At 44.3% G+C, this 27,351-nt stretch overlaps 1 protein-coding gene across 1 annotated transcript in view; it reads left to right on the top strand.

Annotated features, from left to right (window-relative positions):
• LOC132830915 (solute carrier family 15 member 2-like) overlaps positions 1–27,351 on the top strand; it is a 231,892-nt gene that overhangs the window by 16,879 nt on the left and 187,662 nt on the right. The window contains exon 2 of the mRNA XM_060848864.1: positions 15,394–15,478. Within this exon, the coding sequence (XP_060704847.1) occupies positions 15,418–15,478 (61 nt within the window). The 5' untranslated portion in view covers positions 15,394–15,417. The remainder of the gene's footprint in view (positions 1–15,393; positions 15,479–27,351) is intronic.

Here is a 27,351-nt window from a genome sequence, read left to right as displayed (position 1 = left end):
ACACAACACCAGGTTATAGTCCAGCAGGTTTATTTGGAAATACAAGGTTTTGGAGCAGCGCTGCAAAAGCTTGTACTTCCAAACAAACTTGTTGGAGTATAACCTGGTGTTGTGTGATGTTTAGCTTCTTGAACTGCTGCAATCCATGTGCTGAAGGTTGACCCACAGTGTCATTAGGGAGAGAGTCTTTGATTTTTACCCAGTCACAGTAAATGACCAGCAATATATTTCCAAATCAGGATGGTGAGTGGCTTGAAGGGGATCTTGTGGGTGCTGCTGTTCCCATTTACCTGCTACTTGTGCCCTTCTGAGATAGACATTGCCGTAAGTTTGGAAGGTGCTGTTTAAGGATCTTTGCTGAATGTTTTCAGTAATATTGTAGACAGAACACACTGCTGCTCCTGAGGGGATAGTTGTAGATGTGGTACCAAAAACATGGGCTTTATCCTCGATGGTGTCAAGCTTCTTGAGTGTTGTTGGAGCTGCACCCATCCAGGCAAGTGGGGAGTATTCCATTACACTCCTAACTTGTGCCTTGTGGATGGTGGACAGGGTTTGAGAAGTAAGGAGATGATTTACTCTTGCCTCTGACCTCCTTTTATAGCCATTGTATTTATTTGGCTAGTCCAGTTGAGTTTCTGGTCAGTGGTAGCCCCCAGGATATTGATATTGGGGAGATTTAGTGATGGTAAAACCATTAAATGTCAAGGGATGGTGATTAGATTGTCTCTGACTGGAGTTGATCATTGCCCAATATTTATGTGGCATGAATATCATTTTCTACCTGTCAGCCCAAGACTGTGTAATGCCCAGATCTTGTTGAATTTGAACATGGACTACTTTAGTATCTGAGAAATCGCGAATGGCGCTGACCATTGGTATGGCTCCAAACAGCAGTCAGTTTACTCCCTGACACCATTGATTCCAGTTTTACTGGGGCTCCTTGATGCTCCAGTTGGTTGAATGCAGCCTTGATGTGAGGGGCTGTCACTCTCCCCTCCCCTCTGGAATTCAGTTCTTCTGTCCATGTTTGAACCAAGGCTGTAATGAGATCAGGAGCTGAGTGGCCCTGGTGGAACCCAAACTGGGCGTCACTGAGCAGGTTATTGCTGAGAAGGTGCTGCTTGACAGCACGGTTGGTCACACCTTCCATCACTTTACTGATGATTGAAATTAGACTGATGGAGCAATAATTGGCTGGGTTGGATTTATCCTGTATTTAACGTACAGGATTTACCTGGGCAATTTTCCATATTGTCAGGTAGATGCCAGTGTAGTAACAGTATTGGACCAGCTTGGCTAGGGGAGCAGCAAGTTCTGGAGCACAAGTATTCAGTCCAATTCCTGGAATGGTGTCAGGGCTCGTAGCCTTTGCTGTATTCAGTGTCTCCAAATATTTCTTGGTGTCTTATAGAGTGAATTGAATTGGCTGAAGACTGGTATCTGTGATGCTGGAGACCACTGGAGCATATTGAGATAGATCAACCCACTTGGCATTTGTGGCTGAAGATTAATGTGAAAGCTTCAGCCTTATCTTTTGCACTGATGGCTGGGCTCTTCCATCGTTGAGTTTGGGGATATTTGTGGAGCCGCTGCCTCGATGAATTGTTTAATTGTCCACTGCCACCATTCATAACTGGATGTGGCAGGACTGCAGAGCTGAGATCTGATCTATTCTTTCTGGGATCGCTTAGCATTATCACTTGCTGGAATCGCTTAGTGGTGTCTATCACTTAGATTAGATTACTTACAGTGTGGAAACAGGCCCTTCGGCCCAACCAGTCCACACTGACCCGCCGAAGCGCAACCTACCCCTACCCCTACATTTACCCCTTACCTAACACTACGGGCAATTTAGCTTGACCAATTCACCTGACCCGCACATCTTTGTGACTGTGGGAGGAAACCGGAGCACCCGGAGGAAACCCACGCAGACACGGGGAGAACGTGCAAACTCCACACAGTCAGTCGCCTGAGGTGGGAATTGAACCCAGGTCCCTGGCGCTGTGAGGCAGCAGTGCTAACCACTGTGCCACCGTGCCGCTTGTGATATTTTGCACAAGTAGTGCTGTTTGGTAGCTTCATCTCGATTGATACCTCATCTTCAGGTATGTCCGTTGCTGCTCCTGGCATACCCTCCATTGAACCAGGGTTGATCCCCTGGCTTGATGGTAATGGTTGAGTGGGGGATATACCGAGCCATGAAGTGACAGATTGTGCTGGAGTACAATTCTGCTGCTGTTGATGGCCCACAGCACCTCATGGATGCCCAGTCTTGAGTTGCTGATATACGCCATTCACTTTGTCACCATCATCCCCTCCCTGTACGGGCTTATTTAACACTGGCCAGTAGGAATCCGAGTGGAGGTCTCTTTATGTGGGACTCCTCCCATTTTCCATGTGGACCAGTTATAGAGGAGAGGGTGTGACACACAGCAGTCCCGTGTAAGTGCAGAGTGTGGAGGTTCATAGGCCACCAACTCAATTGCTTATTTTGCCGTGCAGTGGAGGGTATGGAACATGTATAGTGGACCATGGTTGTGGGTGAATGCACCTCCTATTTTGTTCTTTTCATACGCTTTTGGTTACCCTTCAGCCCAATGCTCCTGATCTTTGGGAATTCAGTGTGGGGGGGGGGGGCGGGGTTGCAGGTGGAGAGGTAGGAGTGTTGTGAGGGTGGTGGAGTTGGGTGACCTCCTCAAATGGCTTTTCATGGACAAGGTAGACCATGAACAGATCTAGGCAGTGGGTTGTGGAGTGGTTCAGATTTCCTGACTGCCTTCTCTTATTCCATGGAAACCTTTATGCTTGGTGTGCCTGGAGAGGGAGCAAGTGGTGTCCATCAGAACTCTCAATACCTTTAGAGAAAGGTGGACACCACAGGGGTTGGAGTGTCTCATATCCCCTTCCAACTCCATTTTGATTTAATCCCCTCTCGGTCTCCCTCCTTTCCTCCACATGTGGTTTCATTTCCTTACGGACTTTGTGTGTAAATTGGGTATTGATTGGAAACATGGATGATTTAGTGGCATTGGATAACCTGAAAATTGGTGATTTGGTAGTGAGGAAAGGAAAACACCTTGAGATGTAAAGAAATGACGTTTTTGCTTATAAATGTTTTGTTTAATTTGAAATACGGGTGATTAGATAGTGGAAAAATGTAGAGATATGTTACAGTATTTCTGGATATAAAAATGGTTAAGAAAAGACAAAAGAAAAGCGAGGTGGAACCACAGGAGGTGGAATGCCTCATCTCCCCTTCCAACCTCACTTTAATTTAGTCCCCTTCCTCTCTGTTGTTGTCATTGTTGGGCAGTGCTTGTAAATTTTTTTGTCTAATTAATAAAACAGTTGATTTGATAGAATCCCTACAATGTGGAAGCAGGCCATTCAGCCCAGCATGTCCACACTGACTGTCCAAACAGTATTCCACCTAGACCTACCCTATCCACTGTAACCCTATATATCCAATGGCTAAGCCACGTAACCTGTACATCCCTGGACACGACAGGCAATTTAGCATGGCCACTCCTGCACCTAACCTGCGCATCTTTGGACTGTGGGAGGAAACCAGAGCACCCAGAAGAAACCCACACAGACACAGGGAGAACGTGCAAACTCCATACATGAAACTGGAATTGAACCTGGGTCCCTGGTGCTGTGAGGCAGCAGTACTAACCACTGGTAATTTTTTTAAAAAGAGCTGTTTTTTTCCCGAGTGGGAGTTGGCCTTTGGACAGTGAAAGGTTGAAACTGTTAAAGTACAGATTTACAATAAACTCTAATTAATTTCTGAGAGTCTTTTGCTGCTCAATACAACATGTAGTGTAGGTGCACTTAACAGGTCTGTGTGTATTGGTCACAGACACTGTAGCAGAGAAAGATTATATGCAACCAAATCCATGCAATGAATTGATTTATGATTAAGCCACTAACTTGGATCTTACCTTCGAATGCAACTCATTACACATTTGTGCGTTACTGGATTGGACAATATTAGTATAGATAGGGCAATGAGACTGGAGAATTATGAGGGACTGACTCAGGGATTGAGCAAGAACTGTGAATGTTCATGATGCTCAGCAAAGGTTTCTTAACCTGGTGGGCCAAGGGAGAAGAGCACTTTGGAGTAATGTGTAGACATTAGGGGCGGCACGGTGGCACAGTGGTTAGCACTGCTGCCTCACAGCGCCTGTAGACCCGGGTTCAATTCCCGACTCAGGCGACTGACTGTGTGGAGTTTGCACGTTCTCCCCGTGTCTGCGTGGGTTTCCTCCGGGTGCTCCGGTTTCCTCCCACAGTCACAAAGATGTGCGGGTCAGGTGAATTGGTCAAGCTAAATTGCCCGTAGTGTTAGGTAAGGGGTAAATGTAGGGGTATGGGTGGGTTGCGCTTCGGCGGGTCGGTGTGGGCTTGTTGGGCCGAAGGGCCTGTTTCCACACTGTAAGTCTAATCTAATCTCAAAGATCCAGCTCACTTTAGAACAGTGTTGACCTTCAGAGGATATCTGACTGTCCTTAAGAAAGGGTTAAAAGTAAAATATATTTTGCTGTAACACTCTGCAATTAGAAAGTTTAAAAAAAAATTATGTACAGTATATACTGTGGTTCCTTGGAGACTGAGCATGGTATAAATTTACAGCAACTGGTACCACCATATCTGATGATTCCATTTGTGTGTGTACTTAAGGTGGTAATGTATCAATTTGCATTACATCAAAGGCATTTCCAAACAGAGAGGTTTTTGTTTTGCTAGCTAACCCTACAATACCATGATTCACCCATTATCCCAAAGCTCGCTAATCCCCTGGGTCCTAGTACAACAATGCTTTGATTAAAATTCTCATCATTGTTTTCATGTCCCTCCAAGGGTTGCTAACTGTAATCTCCTCCAATCCCACACTCTTCCAAGATTTTTCACTAAACCCCACGAATTCTGACCTGTTACATTTGCTAATTCTAATTGTCCCACGACTGGTGACTCCACCTGGTCCCCTTGAATTTCCTTACTAAACCTTTCAACCTTTGACCCCTCCTTTAAGACATTTCTGAAAGCTTACCATTTTGACCAAGTGTTTGGTCATCTATTTCATCATCTCTTCATAGGCTCTGTCAATTTTCATTATTGGTAATGTTCTTGTGAATGAAGGTTAGATTTTTTAAAATGACTTTAAAGGTGGCATAAACTTCAAGTTTTTATTGTAATCACCTTGTTATCAGCAATTAGAGGGACACGTGCTTAGGATCTATTTGATTCAGACATCTTGAACACTTCTGCTTTGTGTCAATGCACTTGAGCAAGTGGACAGACCAGGTTTGAGAAGCAATAATTAATCAAGGAAAAATTTCTCTGATCATTTGAAGAATCTGTGTATGAGATTAGGTCTGTTTTCATTAATAGAGACATACAAGATAATCAGAGGGTTTGGTAGGGTGGACAGGAGAGCCTTTTTCCAAGTATGGGGACGGCAAACACGAGGGGACACAACTTTAAAGTGAAGGGAGATAGGTATAAGACAGATGTCAGAGGGAGTTTCTTTACTCAGAGAGTAGTAAGGGTATGGAATGCTTTGCCTGCCACGGTAGTAGATTCAACAAGTTTAAGTACATTTAAGTCGTCATTGGACGGGCAAATGGACGTACATGGAATAGTGTAGGTGGGATGGGCTTCAGATTAGATTAGATTAGATTAGATTACTTACAGTGTGGAAACAGGCCCTTCAGCCCAACAAGTCCACACCGACCCGCCGAAGCGCAACTCACCTATACCCCTACATTTACCCCTTACCTAACACTACGGGCAATTTAGCATGACCAATTCACCTGACTCGCACGTCTTTGGACTGTGGGAGGAAACCGGAGCACCCGGAGGAAACCCACGCAGACACGGGGAGAACGTGCAAACTCCACACAGTCAGTCGCCTGAGTCGGGAATTGAACCCGCGTCTCTGGTGCTGTGAGGCAACAGTGCTAACCACTGTGCCACCGTGCTGCCCTGACGGCAGTATGACAGGTCGGCACAACATCGAGGGCTGAAGGGCCTGTACAGTGCTGTAATGTTGTATGTTCTATTAAGCAATTTTGCAGATCAAAAAACACGGGCCACGAAATGTGAATATACCAGGGCTCAGTGCAGGTCAACACCCTATGGGAATTATCTTGAATGGTAGGAATGGTGGATTGCAGAAGAAGGCTGTTTTGCCATCAGGCCTGTGCTGTTTCTATTCAATTAATACTCACATAGTCCGTATAAATGAGACATTTCATTTTCAATGTAGGTTGCAGACACTCATTTCAACTCTGCCTCTTGTTCCAGTATCTCATATTGTTTCCGAACAGACTGGTGTCATAACATTACTTTGATAATACCTTTATTCTTTTGATGGAAAATTGTGATTGGGGGTGATCCAGAGAATAAGGAAAAGCAGTGAATATTCAGGGTGCTCAGCATCAGGAAAGGATTCCCAGCCTGACAGGCAAAGGGTGACGGTCACATTGTAACGATGTACAAATATCTCCCGTACTTTCCAACCTAACTGATGTAATATTCCTTCTATAATGCGTTTGGTCTCCTAATGATGATCTTAAACCTATTTCCTTTAAGTGCCAACTCACTGACTGGAGGAAACCCATTTTATTGATGTATTTGAATAAATCACAACAGGGAGACGTTTGCTTCTCTCCATGAGTTTTCTTCTGATTGTGAAAGGACCTTAGTCACTCAAATCAAATCCGGTATTTAGATAAATAGCTTCTCTGGAGGAATTGTGCTCCTTTAGTGTAAATGTGTGTGGGAGAGAGTGTGAGAGTGAGAGAATGTGTAAAAAGGAATGTGTGTGGGAGAGAGAGTGAAAATGTGTGTGTGAGAGAGTGTGAAAATGTGTGTGGGAGAGAGTGTGAGAATGTGTGTGGGAGAGAGTGTGAGAATGTGTGTGAGAGAGAGTGTAGGAATGTGTGTGTAAGAGAGTGTGAGAATGTGTGTGAGAGAGAGTGTAGGAATGTGTGTGTAAGAGAGTGTGAGAATGTGTGTGGGAGAGAGTGTAGGAATGTGTGTGTGAGAGAGTGTGAGAATGTGTGTGGGAGAGTGTGAGAATGTGTGTGGGAGAGAGTGTAGGAATGTGTGTGTGAGAGAGTGTGAGGATGTGTGTGGGAGAGAGTGAGAATGTGTGCGGGAGAGTATGAGAATGTGTGTGGGAGAGAGTGTGAGAATGTGTGTGGGAGAGAGTGTGAGAATGTGTGTGGGAGAGAGTATGAGAATGTATGTGTGAGAGAGTGTGAGAATGTGTGTGGGAGAGAGAGTGAGAATGTGTGTGGGAGAGAGAGTGAGAATGTGTGTGTGAGAGAGTGTGAGAATGCGTGTGTGAGAGAGTGTGAGAATGTGTGCGGGAGAGAGTGTAGGAATGTGTGTGAGAGAGAGTTTGAGAATGTGTGTGGGTGAGATATGAAAATGCGTGCATGACAGAGTGTGCAAATGTGTGTGGAAGAGAGTGTGAGAATGTGTGTGGGAGAAAGTGTGAGAATGCGTGTGGGAGAGAGTGCGCGAATGCATGTGGGAGGTAGTGTGAGAATGTGTGTGGGAGGGAGTGTGAGAATGTGTGTGGGAGAGTGAGAATGCGTGTGGGAGAATGTGAGAATGCGTGTGGATGGCAGTGTGAGAATGCGTGTGAGAGAGTGAGAATGTGTGTGGGACAGAGTGTGAGAATGTGTGTGGAAGAGAGTGTGAGAACGTGTGTGTGAGAGAGTGTGAAAATGCATGTGAGAGAGAGTTTGAGAATGTGTGTGGGTGAGAGTATGAGAATGCGTGTGTGAGAGAGTGTGAAAATGTGTGTGGAAGAGATAGTGTGAGAATGCGTATGGGTGAGAGTGTGAGAATGCGTATGGGTGAGAGTGTGAGAATGTGGGTGAGAGTGTGAGAATGTGTGTGGGAGAGTGTGTGAGAATGTGTGTGGGTGAGATTGTGAGAATGTGTGTGGGAGATAGTGTGAGAATGTGTGTGGGTGAGATTGTGAGAATGTGTGTGGGAGATAGTGTGAGAATGCGTATGGGTGAGAGTGTGAGAATGTGGGTGAGAGTGTGAGAATGTGTGTGGGAGAGTGTGTGAGAATGTGTGTGGGTGAGATTGTGAGAATGTGTGTGGGAGATAGTGTGAGAATGTGTGTGGGAGATAGTGTGAGAATGCGTATGGGTGAGAGTGTGAGAATGCGTATGGGTGAGAGTGTGAGAATGTGGGTGAGAGTGTGAGAATGTGTGTGGGAGAGTGTGTGCGAATGTGTGTGGGTGAGAGTGTGAGATTGCGTGTGGGCGGGCATGTGAGAATGTGTGGGAGAGAGTGTGAGATTGTGGGTGAGCGTGTGAGAATGTGTGTGGGACAGAGTGTGAGAATGTGTGTGGGACAGAGTGTGAGAATGTGTGTGGGTGAGAGTGTGAGAATGCGTGTGGGAAAGTGTGTGAGAATGCGTGTGGGAGAGTGTGTGAGATTGCGTGTGGGCGAGCATGTGAGAATGTGTGGGAGAGAGTGTGAGATTGTGGGTGAGCGTGTGAGAAGGTGTGTGGGACAGAGTGTGAGAATGCGTGTGGGAGAGTGTTTGAGAATGTGTGTGGGAGCGAGTGTGAGATTGTGTGTGGGTGAGCGTGTGAGAATGTGTGTGGGAGAGTAAATGGGCGGGAATGAAGGAGAGTTTGCGTATGATGAAGGATATGAGACAATGCATGGGAGGCAGTTTTGAGAGTTTGGGGGAGAGAAAGTGTGTGCCAACCCTGAGACTGAGTGTGAGCCAGATGCCCAGCCCTCTTTGCCCTGATCATCCTCTCTCCCCACACTGAGCTTGGAGAGGAGGAAAATCCCGACTGAAAGAGAACCCCCTTCCAACCCCCACATTTGTATGAATCCTACCAAGGTGAATTCAAAGGGTGACTCATGAAAGGTCAATACAACTTGGTATGGTTCTGATCCACACCTCCTTCAGTTATATTCAGGACTTTAGCAAGGTCTGTCAATCTAGCTTAGTCTGTCACTCTCTGCTTAGCCTGCCATTCTCAGACTAGTCTGTCACTCTCTGCTTAGTCTGTCATTTTGGGCCTAACTTGTGACTCTTGGCCTAGTCTGTCATTCTCAGCTCAATCTGTCACTTTTGACCTAATTTGCTCACATTCCTAGCCTACCCAAGTCCTTCAGCAGCCTCCCTGCCACCTCAATACTATTTTTCATCTATGTATCTTTGTATCATCTGCAATCTTAGCCAAAATGCCCTGAGTTCCTTCATCTAGGTCATTAATGTATAAAGTGAAAAGTTGTGGTCCCAACGCAGATCCTCATGGAACACCATTCATCACCGGCTGCCATCCTGAGAAGGACCCTTTTATCCCCACTCTCTGCTTTCTGCCAGACAGCCAGGCTTCTATCCACGGTAGCACCTTACGTCTAACACCGTGGGCCCTTATCTTACTCAGTAGCCTCCTGAGTGGCACCTTGTCAGAGGCCTTTTTGAAGTCCAGGTCAATAACATGCATTGGCTCTCCTTGGACTAACCTGTTCATTACTTCCTCAAAGAATTCTAGCAGATTTAGAACATAGAATAGTACAGCACAGTGCAGGCCCTTCGGCCCACGATGTTGTGACGAGCATTTATCTTAATCTAAGATCAACCTAGCCTACACGCGCCTCAATTTACTGCTGTCCATGTGCTTGTCCAGCAGTCGCTTAAATGTCCCTAATGTAACTGACTCTACTCCCACCGCTGGCAGTGCATTCCACACACCCACCACTTCCTGGGTAAAGAACCAACCTCTGACATCTCCCCTATGCCTTCCTCCAACCACCTTAAAATTACAACCCCTTGTGACAATCGTTTCAGCCCTGGGGAAAAGTCTCTGGCTATCTACTCTATTTCTCTCATTACCTTCTACATCTCTATCAAGTCACCTCTCTTCCATCTTCTCTCTGGTGTGAAATGTTGCAGAAGTGTCAATCCACGAGAATATTGGTAGGTGTGGCCACTACACAGTCCTTGTGGAAACAAAGTCCCATGTTCGCATTGAGGATGCCCTCCACAGCCTTGAGTGGCACTATCACCATGTGAAATGGCAAAGACTGTGAATAAGATCTATCAACTCAGAACAGGGCATCCACGAGGTGCTGTCGCTCATCACGAGCAACAGAATTGTATTCAAATGCAATCTATAAACTCATGGCCTGGCATATCACTCATCAGTCTGCAGATGGTTCAATGCAGAGTGCAGCAAGTCATTTTGGGAGCAGTGGTACATTTTACAAACCTTATGTAAGTGTAGCACAGGGCTACATGCTAAACAGTGGAAGTTACATGTGAACAACAGCATGGGATAATCTTTCAACGTACAGACCAGATCTAAGTCTTGCCACGTTCAGTTGTAAATAGTCACATTCAGTTAAACAACTACCAGGTGTTGGAGAGTTCATAAATATCCCCATGCTCGATGATGAGGGAGCCCAGCCCATTATTGCACAAGACAAGGCTGAAGTATTTGCATTCAACTTCAATCAGAGATGCCGAGTGAATGGTCCCCAGTGTTGTTTGTTACAGTTTAAACAAGTTACAGAAAACTCTGATCAGAACCTTATGAATGAATTTGCCCAAGTGTCCCACAATACCCAAGCTGTCAAATCAGTACAAATACAAGCTAGTACCAAAGCAAAACAGTCCAAACTTTATTAGAAAAAAATTACAATAATACTTAATGCTAAGCATACTATCCCTGAACCTATTTGGCCCCATAAGGTTACAATCCTTCCTGAGTCTGTTGTAAATGTAAGCAGTCGATCTCTCCTCTGCGGCTCTGTTCTGGGTCTGTGAAGCTGCTTTCTCTCTCTCTGGGTGGTTAGCTGGTCTCTGTCTCTTGCCATTGATGGTCTCCTCAGAATGCCTCAGACGATTCCAAAGGAGCTTCCAAGAGAAGGGTCTGAACCCTGTTGTTGTACCTTTTAAATAGTTTTCTGGAACTTTCTATAGTTCTGGCCAATCAGGATAGTTTGAAACACGAGTCAATCATTTAGATAGCATGCAACATGTTAGTTTCTTTGTGTAGCAGGACCCAGTACCTTTCGGTCTAGATTGACCTTTGTTTAGTAGATATGTTGTTAGGGGTATCTGTACAGAATAACTGTTGCTTTTACATTATATTAATATTATTAGCACCTACCTGTTGTGTTTGCAGAGTGCTTGCTGTGTGGGTATGTTGATTTCAGAGTTTCACTTGGTCAATGTACCCAGCATTCCTTGCTGTTTGGCCAAGTTGGCAATCTCTCTGTGTTTTAGCAGCCAGGAGGCTACTACACCAGTATCACAGATGCCAAACTTCAGCTAACTTGATTCACTGCGTGTGATATCAAGAAACAGTTGGAGTCACTAGATAATGCAAAGGCTATGGGCCCTGACAGCATACAGGGAGAAAGTGAGGACTGCAGATGCTGGAGATCAGTGTCGAAAAGTGTGGTGCTGGAAAAACACAGCAGTTTAGGCAGCGTCTGAAGAGCAGGAGAGTCGATGTTTCAGGCATAAGCCTTCATCAGGAATGTTCTCTTGCTCCTCAGATGTTGCCTGACTTGCTGTATTTTTCCAGCGTCACACCTTTTGACTCTGATAGCATGCTGGCAATAGTACTGAAGACTTGCTGTTGCCCTAGCCAAGCTGTTTCAGTAAAGGGAAGATGGTGGAGTTGTGGTAACGTCACTGGACTGGTTACCCAGACACCAAGATTTAATGCTTTTGGAACATGGTTTGCATCCCACTATGGCAGATGGTGAAATTTGAATCCAATAAAAATCTGGAATTAATAGCCATTTAACCACCATTCATGCATCGGATTCACTACCATCCTTTAGGGAAGGAAAACTGCTGGTTTAAATGTGATTCCTGAGCTGCAGGAGCATAGGAATTTTGAACTGAATTCTGGGCTACAAGAGATGGGTACTAAATGTTGGCCTAGTCAGCAACATCTACATCCTGTCAACAAATAAAAAAAACCCTACAACACTGGTATCGACTTGATACTGTGGAAAATTGCCTAGTTATGTCGAGCATGCAAAAAGCATGACAAATCCAATCCAGTCTCTTACTGCCTCCTCTGTCTACCCTTAATTGTCAGTGAAATGGTGTTAGATGTCATCAATAGTGCTTTCAAACATCATTTACTCAACAATAACTTGCTCACTGAGTCCAGTTTGGTTTCCATCAAGACCACTCAGCTTCTGATCTCATTGAAATGTTGGACCAAACATGGATCAAAGAGCTGAAATCCAAGAAGTGTGGTGAGAGTGATTGCCCTTGACATCAAAGCAGCATTTGACTGAGTGTGGCATCAAGGAACCCTAGTGAAACTGAAGTCACTGAGAATTGGAGAAAGCTCTCAATTGGTTAGTGACATGCCGAGCAGTAAGCATGTTAGTTGTGGTTTTTGGAGATCAAATATCTCAGATCCAGGCCTATATCTGCAGGAGTTCCTCAGGATAATGTTCTAAGCCCAACCATCTTCAGCTGCATCATCAATGACCATTAGGTCAGGATTGGGGATGTTCAGTAATGATTGCACAATGCTGAGCAAGACCTGGACAATATCCAAGCTTCAACTGATAAATGGCAAGTGAATTTGTGCCACATAAGTACCAGGTAATGACTATCTCCAACAGGATAGAATCTAGTCATCTTGGCAAAGATATGAAAATTGTGAGGTCAGGACAGAGTAGTTGAGGAGAAGCCCCTCCCATGTGTGAGCAGAGTGAGAACCAGAGGTCACAGAATTAAGATAATTGGCCAAAGCATGATTGGAGACACAAAGAAAAACATTTGCAAGCGGTGAGTGGTTAGAATCTGAATGTGCTGTCTAGGAATCTGATAGAGCCAAGTTTTTTGAGGTTTCCAAGAGGGAGTTGGATTATTATCTGAACAAGAAGAACGTACAGGACTACGAGTAAAATGTGGGCAAGTGACGCGCATGAACTGCTCCGTCACTGAGCCAGCACATTTATGGCAGGCCGAATGGCCACCTTCTGTGTTGTAACAATTCTATTCTATGATTTTCTTTTCCCCTAAATTGAAAAGACAGTTTGGGAAGAATGTACATTATTCAAGCAATAACTTGAACTTAAGTTTTAGCACAAAGCGCAACTTTCAAGTTGTAAGTTGGATCAAATGAACATCTCTGCTATTTGGCCTGACAATTCCATTATCTCATCCATGCCATCTTCATCCCATTCTTTTCATGTCTCCCATACCATTTTGATGACATGGAAATGCCGGTGTTGGACTGGGATGGACAAAGTCAGAAGTCACACATGACACCAGGTTATAGTCCAACAGGTTTATTTGAAATCACAAGCTTTCGGAGTGACGCTCCTTAATCAGGTGGCGTTCATCTGATGAAGGAGCAGCTGTCTGAAAGCTTGTGATTTCAAGTAAACCTGTTGGACTATAGCCTGGCATTGTATGACTTATGACTTCACACCATTTCAAGTCTGCCCTCCCATTCCCACCCCATCCTTCCTATCAATTCTGGCTCATGCTTCACAAAAACACTGGACTGAAATTTGTTTCCTAGAAACATAGGCACCACCTCTGAAAGCAGGAGGCAACCCTGCTTAGGTGGGATCCACAAGACATTAGTCTCATCAGGACTGACACCTAAAAAACAAAAGAGGTCTAAGGGAGGCTTAGTTCAAAGGAATAAAAATGACAGAAGTGTTGAATAATAACCTCACCTCATGGTTTACCAAGTATTGCCATCATTGTCAGTCTTACCAAACCAGGCAGGTGTCTACCAGCCTTAATGATTTATCTGTTCTGGGGTGACTTTGTAAGAAATCTTGAAGACACAGGTCTTTCAGTCAAGAGGCTAAGTTTGTAAGGTGGTATTCTCAAGTCAGATATAAAAAGAGTGAATGCGACAGTGAAAGAAGAGTTCAAAAAGGATTAAAATATTTAGGGAAGAAATCAGGAAAATAATTGATACTTAAATTTACTGAGTCTTCTGTGTTACATATTCCCTACTAAAAGAAGCAAGCAAATCAATAGCAGTGATGTCATATAAATATTGACTCAATGATGCCAGAAGACTAGATGACAGCTAATACTTTCCTTAATTTGAAAAGGGCAATGGAATAGAGAAGAGTAGACTGATAATATTAACAGCAGTAGCAGGTAATTTGACATCTAAAAGGATGTAACAGAAGAACATGTGGCAACTGAAGATAAAATGTGAGCATGAGTTTAGATTAGATTAGACTTACAGTGTGGAAACAGGCCCTTTGGCCCAACAAGTCCACACCGACCCGCCGAAGCGCAACCCACCCATACCCCTACATTTACCCCTTACCTAACACTACGGGCAATTTAGCATGGCCAATTCACCTGACCCGCACATCTTTGGACTGTGGGAGGAAACCGGAGCACCCGGAGGAAACCCACGCAGACACGGGGAGAACGTGCAAACTCCACACAGTCAGTCGCCTGAGTCGGGAATTGAACCCGGGTCTACAGGCGCTGTGAGGCAGCAGTGCTAACCACTGTGCCACCATGCCGCCCACAAGTTGTAGGTCATTTCTACAGGCTGCACCCCCTGTTCAAAATTTTAACCCTGGATCCTCCTGTCCTTGTTCTGTTAGCTAATGGAGACTGCTTTTCCTTATCTGCCTTAGCCAAATCTAACATAAGCTTTGACATTTTAAAAAAATGATTAATTCATGGTACAGTATTTGGGCATCACTGTTTATTGTCCACCCCTAATTTCCCTGCAGAAGGCGGGGGTGAGCTGCTGTTGTCCTGAGAATGTAGGTGCTCCTACACCCACAATGCTATTAGAGAGGGAGTTGCAGTATTTTGACCCAGTGATACCGAAACACCATATATTTCCAAGTCAGGATGGTATGTGACTCGGAGAGGTTTTTCTGGGTGATGGTGTCCTGCTGCTCTTGTCCTTTGAAGTGATAAAGGAGGTGAGTTTGAAAGGTGCTCTCAAAGGAGCCTTGGTACGTTCCTGCAGTCCATGTTCTAGCTGGTACATGCTGCTGTCATTGTGTATTAGTGGTGACGGGAGTGAATTTGGAAGCTGTTGGGAGAGGCAGTGGGGGTCTTTTGCCAGTTTTCCAGTCAGCTGATGATGTCCCTGTCACCACTACAGACTTCTTTCTGAAGAACTGGGGAGGAACATAACGTGTGTTGAGCTATAAATGGTTCTAGGTTTCTGAGATATTTGTTAATACGAACCATCAGACCATGTTGGTGAGAGTGTTTTCATGTCTATGCATATTTAACATTTGTATTTGTAGAACATATATACATATTCAATATTTGTAGCACACATATATAAGGAGATGTTTTTGTCCCTCTCTCTGTACCTCTAACCAGTTTTCCTTCTGAATCAGGAGCTGTTATGTGATGATTTGACCATGCCTGCGTATGAGAACTTGGATGATCACAGTGTAGCAGGGAGCGACAGTGTGGAGCCAGGTACAGTCTGAATCCATTTGAACCTTACCGTTGGCTAATTGCCAAATTCTAGTTGCCAATTTCAGTATTATCCTGCACTATTCCACCTCACATCCAGAAAATCAATAACAATACTGGAACTTCCTTACCAAATGAAAATCTCTCAATTAACCTTGAACATTTCAAGCAACTCTTAACCCTTTTCATGAAGGCGTTTGAGATTTTCACTACCTTTTGAATGAAAAATTGCATTCTGATTTGACTCCTGAATGTCCTAGATTGTCTCTCTCATTCTGGTTTTCCACATCAGAGGAAATGAATTCTTTATACCCTGTTGAAGTATTAAATCATTTCAAAGATCACAATTAGATCTCCTCTCAACTTTCTAATTTTAGAGCAATTTAAGAATCAGGCCAGTGCAATTTAGAACATTGTACATTACAGCACAGTACAGGCCCTTCAGCCCTCGATATTGCACCAACCTGTGGAACCAATCTGAAGCCCATCTAACCTACACTATTCCATTCTCATCCACATGTTTATCCAATGATCATTTAAATGCCCTTAAAGTTGGTGAGTCAACTACTATTGCAGGCAGTGCGTTCCACACCCCTACTACTCTCTGAGTAAAGAAACTACCTCTGACATCTGTCCTTTATCTATCACCCCTCAATTTGAAGCTATGTCCCCTCATGCTAGCCATCACCATCCGAGGAAAAAGACTCTCACTGTCCATCCTATTTAACCCTCTGAGCATCTTATATGTCTCAATTAAGTCACCTCTAATCCTTCTCTCTTACGAAAACAGCCTCAGGTCCCTCAGCCTTTCCTCATAGACCTTCCCTCCATACCAGGTAACACCCTAGTAAATCTCCTCTAAACCCTTTCCAAAGCTTCCACATCCTTCCTATAATGCAGTGACCAGAACTGTCCACAATACACCAAGTGCAGCTGCACCAGAGTTTTGTACAACTGCAGCATGACCTCATGGTTCTGAAACTCGATCCCTCTACTAATAAAAATGAACACACCGTATGCCTTCTTAACAACTCTATCAACCTGGGTGGCAACTTTGAGAGATCCATGTACCTGGACACCAAGATCTCTCTGCTCATCTATGCTACTAAGAATCTTACCATTAGCCCAGTACACTACATTCTTGTTACTCCTTCCAAAGTGAATCACCTCATACTTTTTTGCATTAAACTCCATTTGCCACCTCTCAGCCCAATTCTACAGATCTATGTCCCTCTGTAACCTACAATATTCTTTGGCAATATCTACAACTCTACTGACCTTGGTATCATCCGCGAATTTATTAACGCATCCTTCTACACCAGGATGAACATTTCCCATCAACCACCACCCACTGTCTTCTTTCAGCTCGCCAATTTCTGATCCAAACTGCTAAATCACCCTCAATCCCATGCCTCTGTATTTTGTGCAGTAGCCTACCAAGAGTAACCTTATCAAACACCTTACTGAAATCCATATATACACTACATCAACCACTTTCCTCTCATCCACCTTTTTGGTCACCTTCTCAAAGAACTCAATAAGGTTTCTGAGGCACAACCTACCCTTCACAAAACTGTGTTGACTATCCCTAATCAAATTATTCATCTCTAGATGATTATGAATCCTATCGCTTATAACCTTTTCCAACACTTTATCCACAACCGAAGTAAGGCTCACTGGTCTACAATTACCAGGTTTGTCTCTACTTCCCTTCTTGAACATGGTGACAACATTTGCTATCCTTCAGTCTTCTGGCACTATTCCTGTTGACAATAATGGCATAAAGATCAAAGCCAAAGGTTCTGCAATCTCCTGCCTGGCTTCCCAGAGAATCCTAGGATGAATCCAGCCCAGGGGACTTATCTATTTTCACACTTTGCAGAATTGCTTACACCTCCATCTAGTCTAGCAGTCTCTATCTCAGTATTCTCCTCAACAGCAATGTCTTTTTCCAGTATGATTACTGATGAAAAATATTCATTTATTGCTTCCCCTATCTCCTCGGACTCCATGCATAACTTATCACTTCTATCCCTGATTGGTTCTAGTCTTTCTTGGGCCATTCTTTTGTTCCTGACATACCTATAGAAATCTTTAGGGTTTTCCTTGATCTCATTTGCCAACGATTTCTCATGTCCCTTCCTGGCTATTTATAGCTCTCTGCTTAGGTCTAACTTGTAACTCTCAGATGCCCTAACTGAGCCTTCACATTTTATCCTAACATCCTTCTTCCTCTTGACAAGAGCTTCAACTTCTTTAGTAAACCATGGATCCCATGTTCGACCACTTCCTTCCTGCCTGACAGGTATGTACTTATCAAGAACCCACAGTAGCTGTTCCTTGAATAAGCTCCACAATTCAATTGTGCCCATCCCCTGCAGTTTCCTTTCCCATCTTGTGCATCCTAAATCTTGCCTAATCGCATCATAATTGCCTTTCCCCCAGCTGTAGTACATACCCATCCCTTTGCATCGCTAAAGTAAACATAACCGAATTGTGGTCACTATCACCAAAGTGCTCACCTACCTCCAAATCTAATACCTGACCAGGTTCATACCTAGTACCAAATTCAGCATGGCCTCACTTCTTGTTGGCTTGTCTACATACTGTGTCAGAAAACCATCCTGCACACTTTGGACAAAAACTGACTCACCTAACTACTTGAACTATTGTATTTCCAGTCAATATTTGGAAAGTTAAAGTCCCCCATAACAACTACCCTGTTACTCATGCTCCAATCCAGAATCATCTTTGCTATCCTTTCCTCTCCATCCCTGGAACTATTCGGAGGCATATAGAAAACTCACAACAGGTCAATTCCCCTTTCCTGTTCCTAACCTCAGCCCATGCTACCTCAGTAGATGAGTCCTTAAACATCCTTTCTGCTACCGTAATACTGTCCTTGAATAAAAATGCCACATCTCTGTCTCTTTTACCATCTCCTCTGTTCTTACTGAAACATCTGGATCCTGGAACCAACAACCAACCCATGCTGCAAGTTCACCCACCTTATACTGGATGCTCCTGGCATTGAAGTAAACATACTTCAAACCATCTTTCTGCTTGCCGGTGAACTCTTGTGATCTTGAAAACCTCATTTCTGACCTCACTGCTCTCAACCTCTTGGACACTGGAACTACAATTTAGGCTCCCCCCTGCTGAATCAGTTTAAACCCTCCTGAAGAGCATTAGCAAATGTTTCCTCCAGGATATTGGGACCCCTCTGGTTCAGGTGCAGACCATCCCATTTGCAGAGGTCCCACCTACCCCAGAATGAGCCCCAATTATCCAGGCATCTGAAACCCTCCCTCCTGCAACCTCCCTGTAGCCACGAGTTCATCCCCTCTCTCTCCCTATTCCTCACCTCGCTAGCTTGTGGCACAAACAACAAACCAGAGATAACAACTCTGTTTGTTCTAGCTCTAAACTTCCACCCCAGCTCCCTGAATTTCTGCCTTAAATCCCCATCTTTCTTCCTACCTGTGTTATTAGTAACTATGTGGACCACTATTTGGGGTTGCTTAAACTCCCCTCAAGGATTGCAAAAACATGGTCTGAGACATCATGACCCCTGGCACCAGGGAGACAACACACCAACTGCTTGTCTCTCTTGTTTCACAGAACCTCCTATCTATCCCCCTAACTATGGAGTCCCCAATGACTAATGCTCTCTCATCTCCCCCTTCCCTTCTGAGCAACAGAGACAGACTCCGTGCCAGGGACATGAGCCAGTGGCTTTTCGACATGTCTGCAGCTCTTGTCCTTCGAGATGTTAGAGTTCACAGGTTTGATAGGTGCTGTGCAAGGAGGCTTTCAGTTGCCACTATGATTTATAACACTGATACACCCTCCTGCTACAGTGTGTCACTGATGGAACGAGTGGTTGTTGGAGCTGGCAGTTGTGATACTGATCAAGCAAGCCACTTTGTTTTGGATGATATTGAGCTTCTCGAGTGTTGTTGGATTTGCACTCATCCAGGCAAGTAGTGAGTATTCCATCTCACACCAGACTTGTGTCTCTTTATATGGTTAAAAACTACACAGTACCAGGTTATAATCCAATAGGTTTATTTGGAAACACTAGCTTTCAGAGCGCTTCTCCCTCATCAGGTAGCTGTGGGGCAGGACCATAAGACAAAGAATTTATCACAGAAGATTACCATGTCATGCAACTGATGCGATGTATTGAACAAACCTAGATTGCTGCTAAGTCTGTCATCTTTTAGAATGGATTGCAGGTTTTGGTTCATTAGTATTTAAATCCCAGAACTTCTTTTAAGTCACATTCTTGAGATATAAAGTTTAAAAAAAAAGGTGACACCTCAGCTCAGACAATGCATTAAAAGTGTAAGGTTAGAGTCTGTCTGTATCCCAGGTTTGAGTCAGACTGGTTCTATTTCCAAAATAGGAATTCCAAAGTGTTACAAGGATTAACTTTGTGTGCTTTTTATGCAAAATAGAATGTATCTGCAAATACAATTCTTCAAATGCAAATTTACCCCATAGACTTAACTATGTGTGTACATGCATGACAGAGAGAGCGAGAGAGTGAGTGTGTGTATGTGAGTGTGTGTGTATGAGTGTGACTGCGTGTGAGAGAGTGTGTGTTTATGTGTGTGTGCTTGGTAGAGTGTGTGTGTGAGTGTGATGGAGTATAAGCCTGTGAGAGGGTGTGTGTGTGTGTGGGTGTGAGTGTCGGGATATATGTGTGTGTGTCTGAGAGAGTGCATATGAGAGAAGGTCTACATGAATGTGTGTGTAGGGAAGAGTGGGTATGTATGTCACCTGTAGTGTGACCCCATTTAAGTTATCTTGAGAATGTGACTTAAAAGAAGTTCTGTAATTTACATATTAATGAACCAAAACCTGCAACCCATTCTAAAAGAAACTTAACAGCAATCTAGGTTTGTTCAATATATCATTTCAGTTGCATGACACTGTGATCGTTTACTATAAATTCTGTGTCTTATGGTCCTTCCCCACAGCTACCTGATGAAGGAAACGCGCTCTGAAAGCTAGTGCTTCCAAACAAACCTGTTGGACTATAACCTGGTGTTGTGTGAGTTTTAACTTTGTCCAGGAGAAAGTGAGGACTGCAGATGCTGGAGATCAGAGCTGAAAATGTGTTGCTGGAAAAGCGCAGCAGGTCAGGCAGCATCCAAGGAGCAGGAGAGTCGACGTTTCGGGCATGAGCCCTCCACCCCAGTCCAACACCGGAACCTGCACATCTTTATATGGTGGAGGAGAAAGTGAGATCTGCAGACGCTGGAGATCAGAGCTGAAAATGTGTTGCTGGAAAAGCGCAGCCCTGAAGAAGGGCTTATGCCCGAAACGTCGAATCTCCTGTTCCTTAGATGCTGCCTGACCTGCTGCGATTTTCCAGCAACTCATTTTCAGCATTTTTATATGGTAACAGGCTTGGGAGAGTCAGGAGGTATTAAACTCCGGTAGAATTCTTATCTTCTGATCTGATCTTATAGTCACAGTATGGTATTTATATGGGTACACCAGTTCCGTTTGTGGTCACTGTAACTCCAGGATGTTGGTGGTGTAAGATTCAGCAATTGTAATAATATTTATTGTTAAGGAGATATGGCTGGGTTGTGGAGATGATGGATGCCTTCTTTCTAAAATCATAATGCTGAAAATTTTTTAAAACACTCCCTCAAAGTGCGACATCATACACAAAAGCAAAAGGTGACCCAATTTTGACCCACCTCATCAGTCATTACAAGCTCAAAAGTCAGGATGTCCTGACTATTATGTTCAAAGCTCCTTCAATACTGAAGCAGTCCACATCTTCTTAAAGTATTCAGCAAGGAACTGATATGACAAATAACATGCACGCTGCATAGATGCTGTACAGTGATTACCTTCAATAAGAATCTCCTCTTCATTTATAATCTTCTCAGGAGACAGTTGCTGAATTGCCCACCATCAGTATCGTGGGAAGTCACCATTGACCAAAAAGATGAGGAAGGGGGTGAGGAAGGTGTGTAGCATGGGTGCCTTCATTGCTCAGACCTCTGAGTAGAGGGAGTTGGAAGGCCATGTTGAGGTTGTACAGGATGTTGATGAGCCTGTTCTGGAGTAGTGTGTTCAGTCTGGGCTCCCTATTATAGCAAGGGTTTTATTAAGCTTGAGAGGGTTCAGAAAAGATTTACCAGGAGGTTACCAGAAATGTAGGATTTGGGTTATAAGGGGAGGCTGGATAAGGTGGGACTGTTTTCACTGGAGTATAGGAGGTTGTGGGGCAACTTTATGGAGGTTTATAAAATCGTACATAAATATCTATTTATAAGTTTAGAAAAGATGAATTACAAGTGTCTTTTCCCTCGGGTGGGGATTTCAAGACTTGGGGGGCACATTTTTAAGGTGAGAGGAGATAGATTAAAAAAACATGAGGGACAATATTTTTACACAGAGTGGTTCATGTGTGGAATGAACTTTCAGAGGTTTAAAAGACATTTGGATAAATACATGATTAGGAAAGGTTTGGGGGGAAATGGGTCAGGAGCAGGCAGCTGGGACTAGTTTAGCTTGGGATTATGGTCGGCATGGACTGGTTGGACCGAAGGGTCTCTTTCTGTGCTGTCTGACTCTATGGCTCAATGGCTTTTTCTTTGCCCAGAACAGTTTATGTTGGATGGATGGTCATTAATGAAATGACTACTGATTGGATCTGGAATGCTACCCTATGTCAGAATGTGCAATGCTCCTCTGATATTGATGCAATTTAATGAAAGGGGCACCTAGTGGTGTGGGTGTTTTCTGATTCATGCAAAGTAAATTATTAATCATATTTCACTCCTGTGAGAAGTCTAATACCCTTGGGGGAGCCCGTATTTCAGGTTTCCAGCTTATATCCTGCGAAAGGCAGCTATTTTAGTAATAAACTCATCAAAGATCAGGAATAGCTTCATCACTGAGATCAGGAGGGGAGTGGCTGGGTACCTGTGTTGAGTCTTTAGTGCTCCCTGTGAATATACTGCTTCCAGCTTGCTCTGACACGGTGTTTGTGTTTTACTGCACAGCCTGACTTTGATATGTTCATTAGTCTGGAGGACAAGGCCTTCTTAACTTAGTCACTGCCACAAAATCTGCAAGAGAAGAGCGAAATGGTTCTCCAATGTTAGCTCAGAGCTCAGGTATTCATATTGCTAAGCATTGAGGCTGGTGACAGCTCAGGTACTTTGATGGAACCTGTGTAGTCTGTAAGAAGTATTGTGAATATATACCAGAGAGGGGCAGTGTGTGACAGGATGTCTTCTAAATCACCCTGACACGAGCCGTTAGAGAGTTTGTGACGGCAGCAAGTGTGGGACCAGTGGTGAGAGATGGTGCCAAAGCCTAGCAACTTGGTGGGGCTACCAGTCCAGGAATCCAGATGGTCGCTGCAGCACAGGCTTTCAAGGTGGCGGTGCAGCTGGGTGGCCTCGTTTGGAATTTGGATGGGCTTCTGCAGCGGTGATGCGGTAGCCCTGAATCGGTATTCCAGGCAGGTCAATGGTGGTTTCAGTGGCAGTGACCTGGTAGGCCTGGTGTGGTATTCCTGGAATGATGTAATGGTGATGGTTACCCTGCAGCAGGACTCTTGCAATGGACTGTGATGTGGGTCATTGATGGGCCTTGAACCCGTAGTGGAGACACCCTCTCCATATGGAACAGATCGCACAGGTGGGAGTTGAACCCAGGCCTCCTTGGTTGTTGTGGAGTCACAAGACTTAAATGATAGATCACTGAGTCAACGAAAGGTCTCCACACATTGTGTAGTGTGGTGCTGGGAGACATTGTCAACTTGCTTTCCCAAAGCATAGCTAGAAAGTTGAGGAAAGGAGACGTGGTCACAAACAAAACTGTTGAGAGGCTGTATGCTTCTAACTTGGTTTGTATCATGTATGGCTTGGTGTGGTAGGAGGATTATGAACAGCTGATAGTGCAGTTGGGGATTAGTTGGGGATGATCAAGATTGAAAGAAACAGCTGCTGATGGTGGCTGTGTAGTGCCTAGACATAGTCAGTTCTGTCTTTGGCCTGGTGAGCGATTTTCATCAAAATATTGGCCAATTTACCTGACCAGACTGAGAACAGACTCATCATTGGGTGAAAGTGAGGACTGCAGATTCTAGAGATCAGAGCCAAGATGAGAGTGATGCTGGAGAAGCGCAGCAGGTCAGACAGCATCCAAGGAGCAGGCAAATCGACGTTACAGAATTCCTGATGAAGGGTTTATGCCTGAAACGTCGATTCTCCTGCTCCTCGGATGCTGCCTGACCCGCTGTGCTTTTCCAGCATCATTCTCATCATCATTGGGTGACTCCATTTCAACTTTTGTATCTGATTGGATCACCTGCAAGAAAACTGCAGGAGCTAATTCGAGTTACTGACTGTGGTTGGATATATTCTTGGAGATTCCATCCAACACCTCCAGGGGCCTCCTGCCATCTGAGCTGATTGTACGGCCTTTTCCCTGCTGTGTCACCCAGTTAGGACACCAGACAGAAAATTGCAGAGTCTTCAAATAATTGATAAAGCAGTGAAGGAAACAGGATTTCAGAACTGGGAGAAATGTGTAGAATTTGAAAGAAGCACACTCATGGATCCTGGGAAATTGTTCACACGCACAGTCATTAAACAATTCACTAAAGAAGCAGAGTCTCTAACACTTTCTGTATGTTTTATTTCAGTTTTTTGTTTTGTTTTAATCTTTAGTCCACAACCACATCTGTTCCAGATACGCTCACCCTGAAGAATTTCTGCTCCTGTCTCTGACAGGATTTCCAGCTAAATCTTCCTTGTCGTTCATTATCATTACTTTTGTATTCCTTCCTCGTGTTTGATAAGGTTTTGCTTCTCTTCTTCCCTGACATAACTATCAACAATCCCTTTGTCTGTCACCACCTTTCTCCTCTATCTCCATGCCCACCTATCCTCAGTGCTGTTGTTTGATTCCTGATGAATCAGGCCCAAAGGTGTTGTCCAAATATAAGTTTATTGCTCAGACATCAGTAGCACAATCACTATCACACTGGCTTACATAATCTGGTTTAATGGTATATAGCTTCTGTGGTGAATCTGTGACTGCCCCGGAGCTCACACCTCATCATCAGCATAACTACCATCTGTTTTCAGTTTCTCTCCACAGATACAGCCAGTCCTGATGAGTTTCTCCAGCGATTTCTGTTTTTGTTTACTTGGATCTGCTTTGTTTTGGATGTTGATATGTAAAACCAGAAGTCTGACAGGCTGACCTGTGCCGGGAAAATCAAGCACTCATGCTCACACATGCGTCCGTGAACTCATAATCACATACATATGTTCACATCCTCACGCTTACGCACACATGATCATGCACACATGCTCTCATGTAAGTTCATATGCACACGTGAAATGCATCCTGCTGATGTTGGGGAAGTTCAGAACAAGGGGTCACAGTCTAAGAGTGAGGGGTAAGCCATTCCGGACTGAGATGAGGAAGAATTCCTTCACTCAGGGAGTTGTGAACCTGCGGAATTCTCTCCCACAAGAAGTTGTTGGGGCCAGTTCATTAGATATACTCAGGAGGGAGCTGCATGTGGCCCTTGGGGCTAAAAGGATTGAGGGGGGTGGGGAGAGGGTGGGAATGGGATACTGAGATTGCATGGTCAGCAATGATTATATTAAATGGTGGTACAGACATGAAGGGATGAATGGCCTCCTCCTGCACCTATTTTCTATGTTTTTAAGTTTACAGATTGATGCATGCTCAAAGAATGTACGCGTGCGCACACAAACACACACACACACTCTCTCAGACACACACACACACACTCTCTCTCAGACAGATACGCATACACACTCTCTCAGACAGACAGACAGACACACACACACACATACTCTCTCAGACACACATACAAACACGCACACACACACTCTCTCAGACAGACAGACAGACACACACACACACAAGCATACACACACACTCACACACTCTCTCAGACACACACACACTCACACACTCTCTCAAACACACACACACACTGTCTCTCTCTCTCTCTCAGACTCACACTCTCTCTCTCTCTCTCTCTCACACACACACTCTCTCTCTCTCTCTCTCTCAGACACACACTCTCTCTTGGACACACACACACACACTCTCTCTCTCTCACACACACACTCTCTCTCTCAGACATACACACACGCTCTCTCTCTCTCTCTTTCAGACACACACTCTCTCAGACACACACTCTCTCTCTCAGACACACACACACTCTCTCTCAGACAGATACGCATACACACTCTCTCAGACAGACAGACAGACACACACACACATACTCTCTCAGGCACACATACAAACACGCACACACACTCTCTCTCTCAGACGCGCACACACTCTCTCTCTCACACACACACTCTCTCTCAGACACACACACTCTCTCAGACACACACACGCACTCACACACTCTCTTAGATACACACACACACTCTCTCTCTCTCAGGCACACACACACTCTCTCAGACACACACACTCTCTATCAGACACACACACCCTCTCTCTCTCTCTCAGACACACTCTCTCTCTCTCTCTGAGACACACACACACACTCTTTCTCTCTCACATACACACTCTCCCTCTCAGACACACACACACACTCTCTCTCTCTCTCTCCCTCTTTCAATCTCTCTCTCTCAGACACACACACTCACTCAATGCAGGTCAGTCACATCAGTATATATCCTGTCAGCACTAGTACAAAACCTGATCTCTTCACACACTTGTGACTCGGCTTCGTTACAGATTCAAATTCAGCAATTAGTTGCTGTAAGAGTATTATTATATTGAGAAGCTTTTGTTATTCTCTTGGCCAACACCCTCATGATGGGGATAGGTTTGATTGAGCAATACAAATACCTTGGAGGAAGTTCAACCTAAAAGTGTTTTAAGAATCCACAGTAACAAATCCACCAGACCACACCCCAGTAACATGGAGCACCAGTCAGTTCTCATTGTGTTAAAGGGGATTAACACGAACCACAGGAATGCCCATGAGATCATTTAATGGGAGATTTTCAAACCAGGTAATTGTTTATTAGCACAATTACTTTTACACAGGTTTGCATAGCCTGGTGTAGTGGCATATCCAAGGTGATCATTTTTAGTTTCTGTGATGAATTTCTGACTTCCCCATGAGCTCATAGTGCGAGATGGGCAGTAATCTGATCTTAGGCATTTCTCCTTACACAATTATTATTAATGCCCAAAGACCTTCCAGGCATCCTTAAAAGATTTATCACTTCAATGTGAGTAATTTAACTGATGCCCAAATGTATATGGGTGAGTTTCCTTCTCAGTAAACCTCCAGACCTTACTATAACAGGGATCAATTTATACGACAATGCAGAAAGACGTCACTTGGCCTATCGTATCCAGAGTGATTCACTGCAAGAGCAGTTGAAGCACACACCCTGCCCTTCCACGTAGACTGACAAATAGATCCTTTTCAGGTGCTTATTAATTGCTTTTCAAAAGCCATGTATGAATGTGTATTGATCACACTTTGAGGCACTGCATTCCAAATCCTAACTACATAATAGATGCTATAATCAATTTAATCAGATGTTAAGAGTTTGACATAGAACACAGCACAGTGCAGGCCTTTGGGCCCTAGATGTTGTGCCAACCTATTGTCTTACTCTAAGATCAAACTAACCTACACACCCTTCAGTTTACTATCATCCATGTGCCTATCCAAGAGCTGTTTAAATACTCAGGAGATTCTCTGTCAACCATTTCACAGCATGATTATGATCACTGACTGTCCTATCCATCAGAATGGAAGAGTGTGGTGCTGGAAAAGCATAGTCGGTCAGGCAGTATCCGAGAAGGAGGAGAGCTCA

The sequence above is a fragment of the Hemiscyllium ocellatum genome, chromosome 32 (assembly GCF_020745735.1).
Source record: "Hemiscyllium ocellatum isolate sHemOce1 chromosome 32, sHemOce1.pat.X.cur, whole genome shotgun sequence".
Taxonomy (NCBI): domain Eukaryota; kingdom Metazoa; phylum Chordata; class Chondrichthyes; order Orectolobiformes; family Hemiscylliidae; genus Hemiscyllium; species Hemiscyllium ocellatum.
The sequence above is the reverse complement of the archived record's forward strand: the minus strand, read 5'-3'. Positions and strand labels throughout refer to the sequence as shown.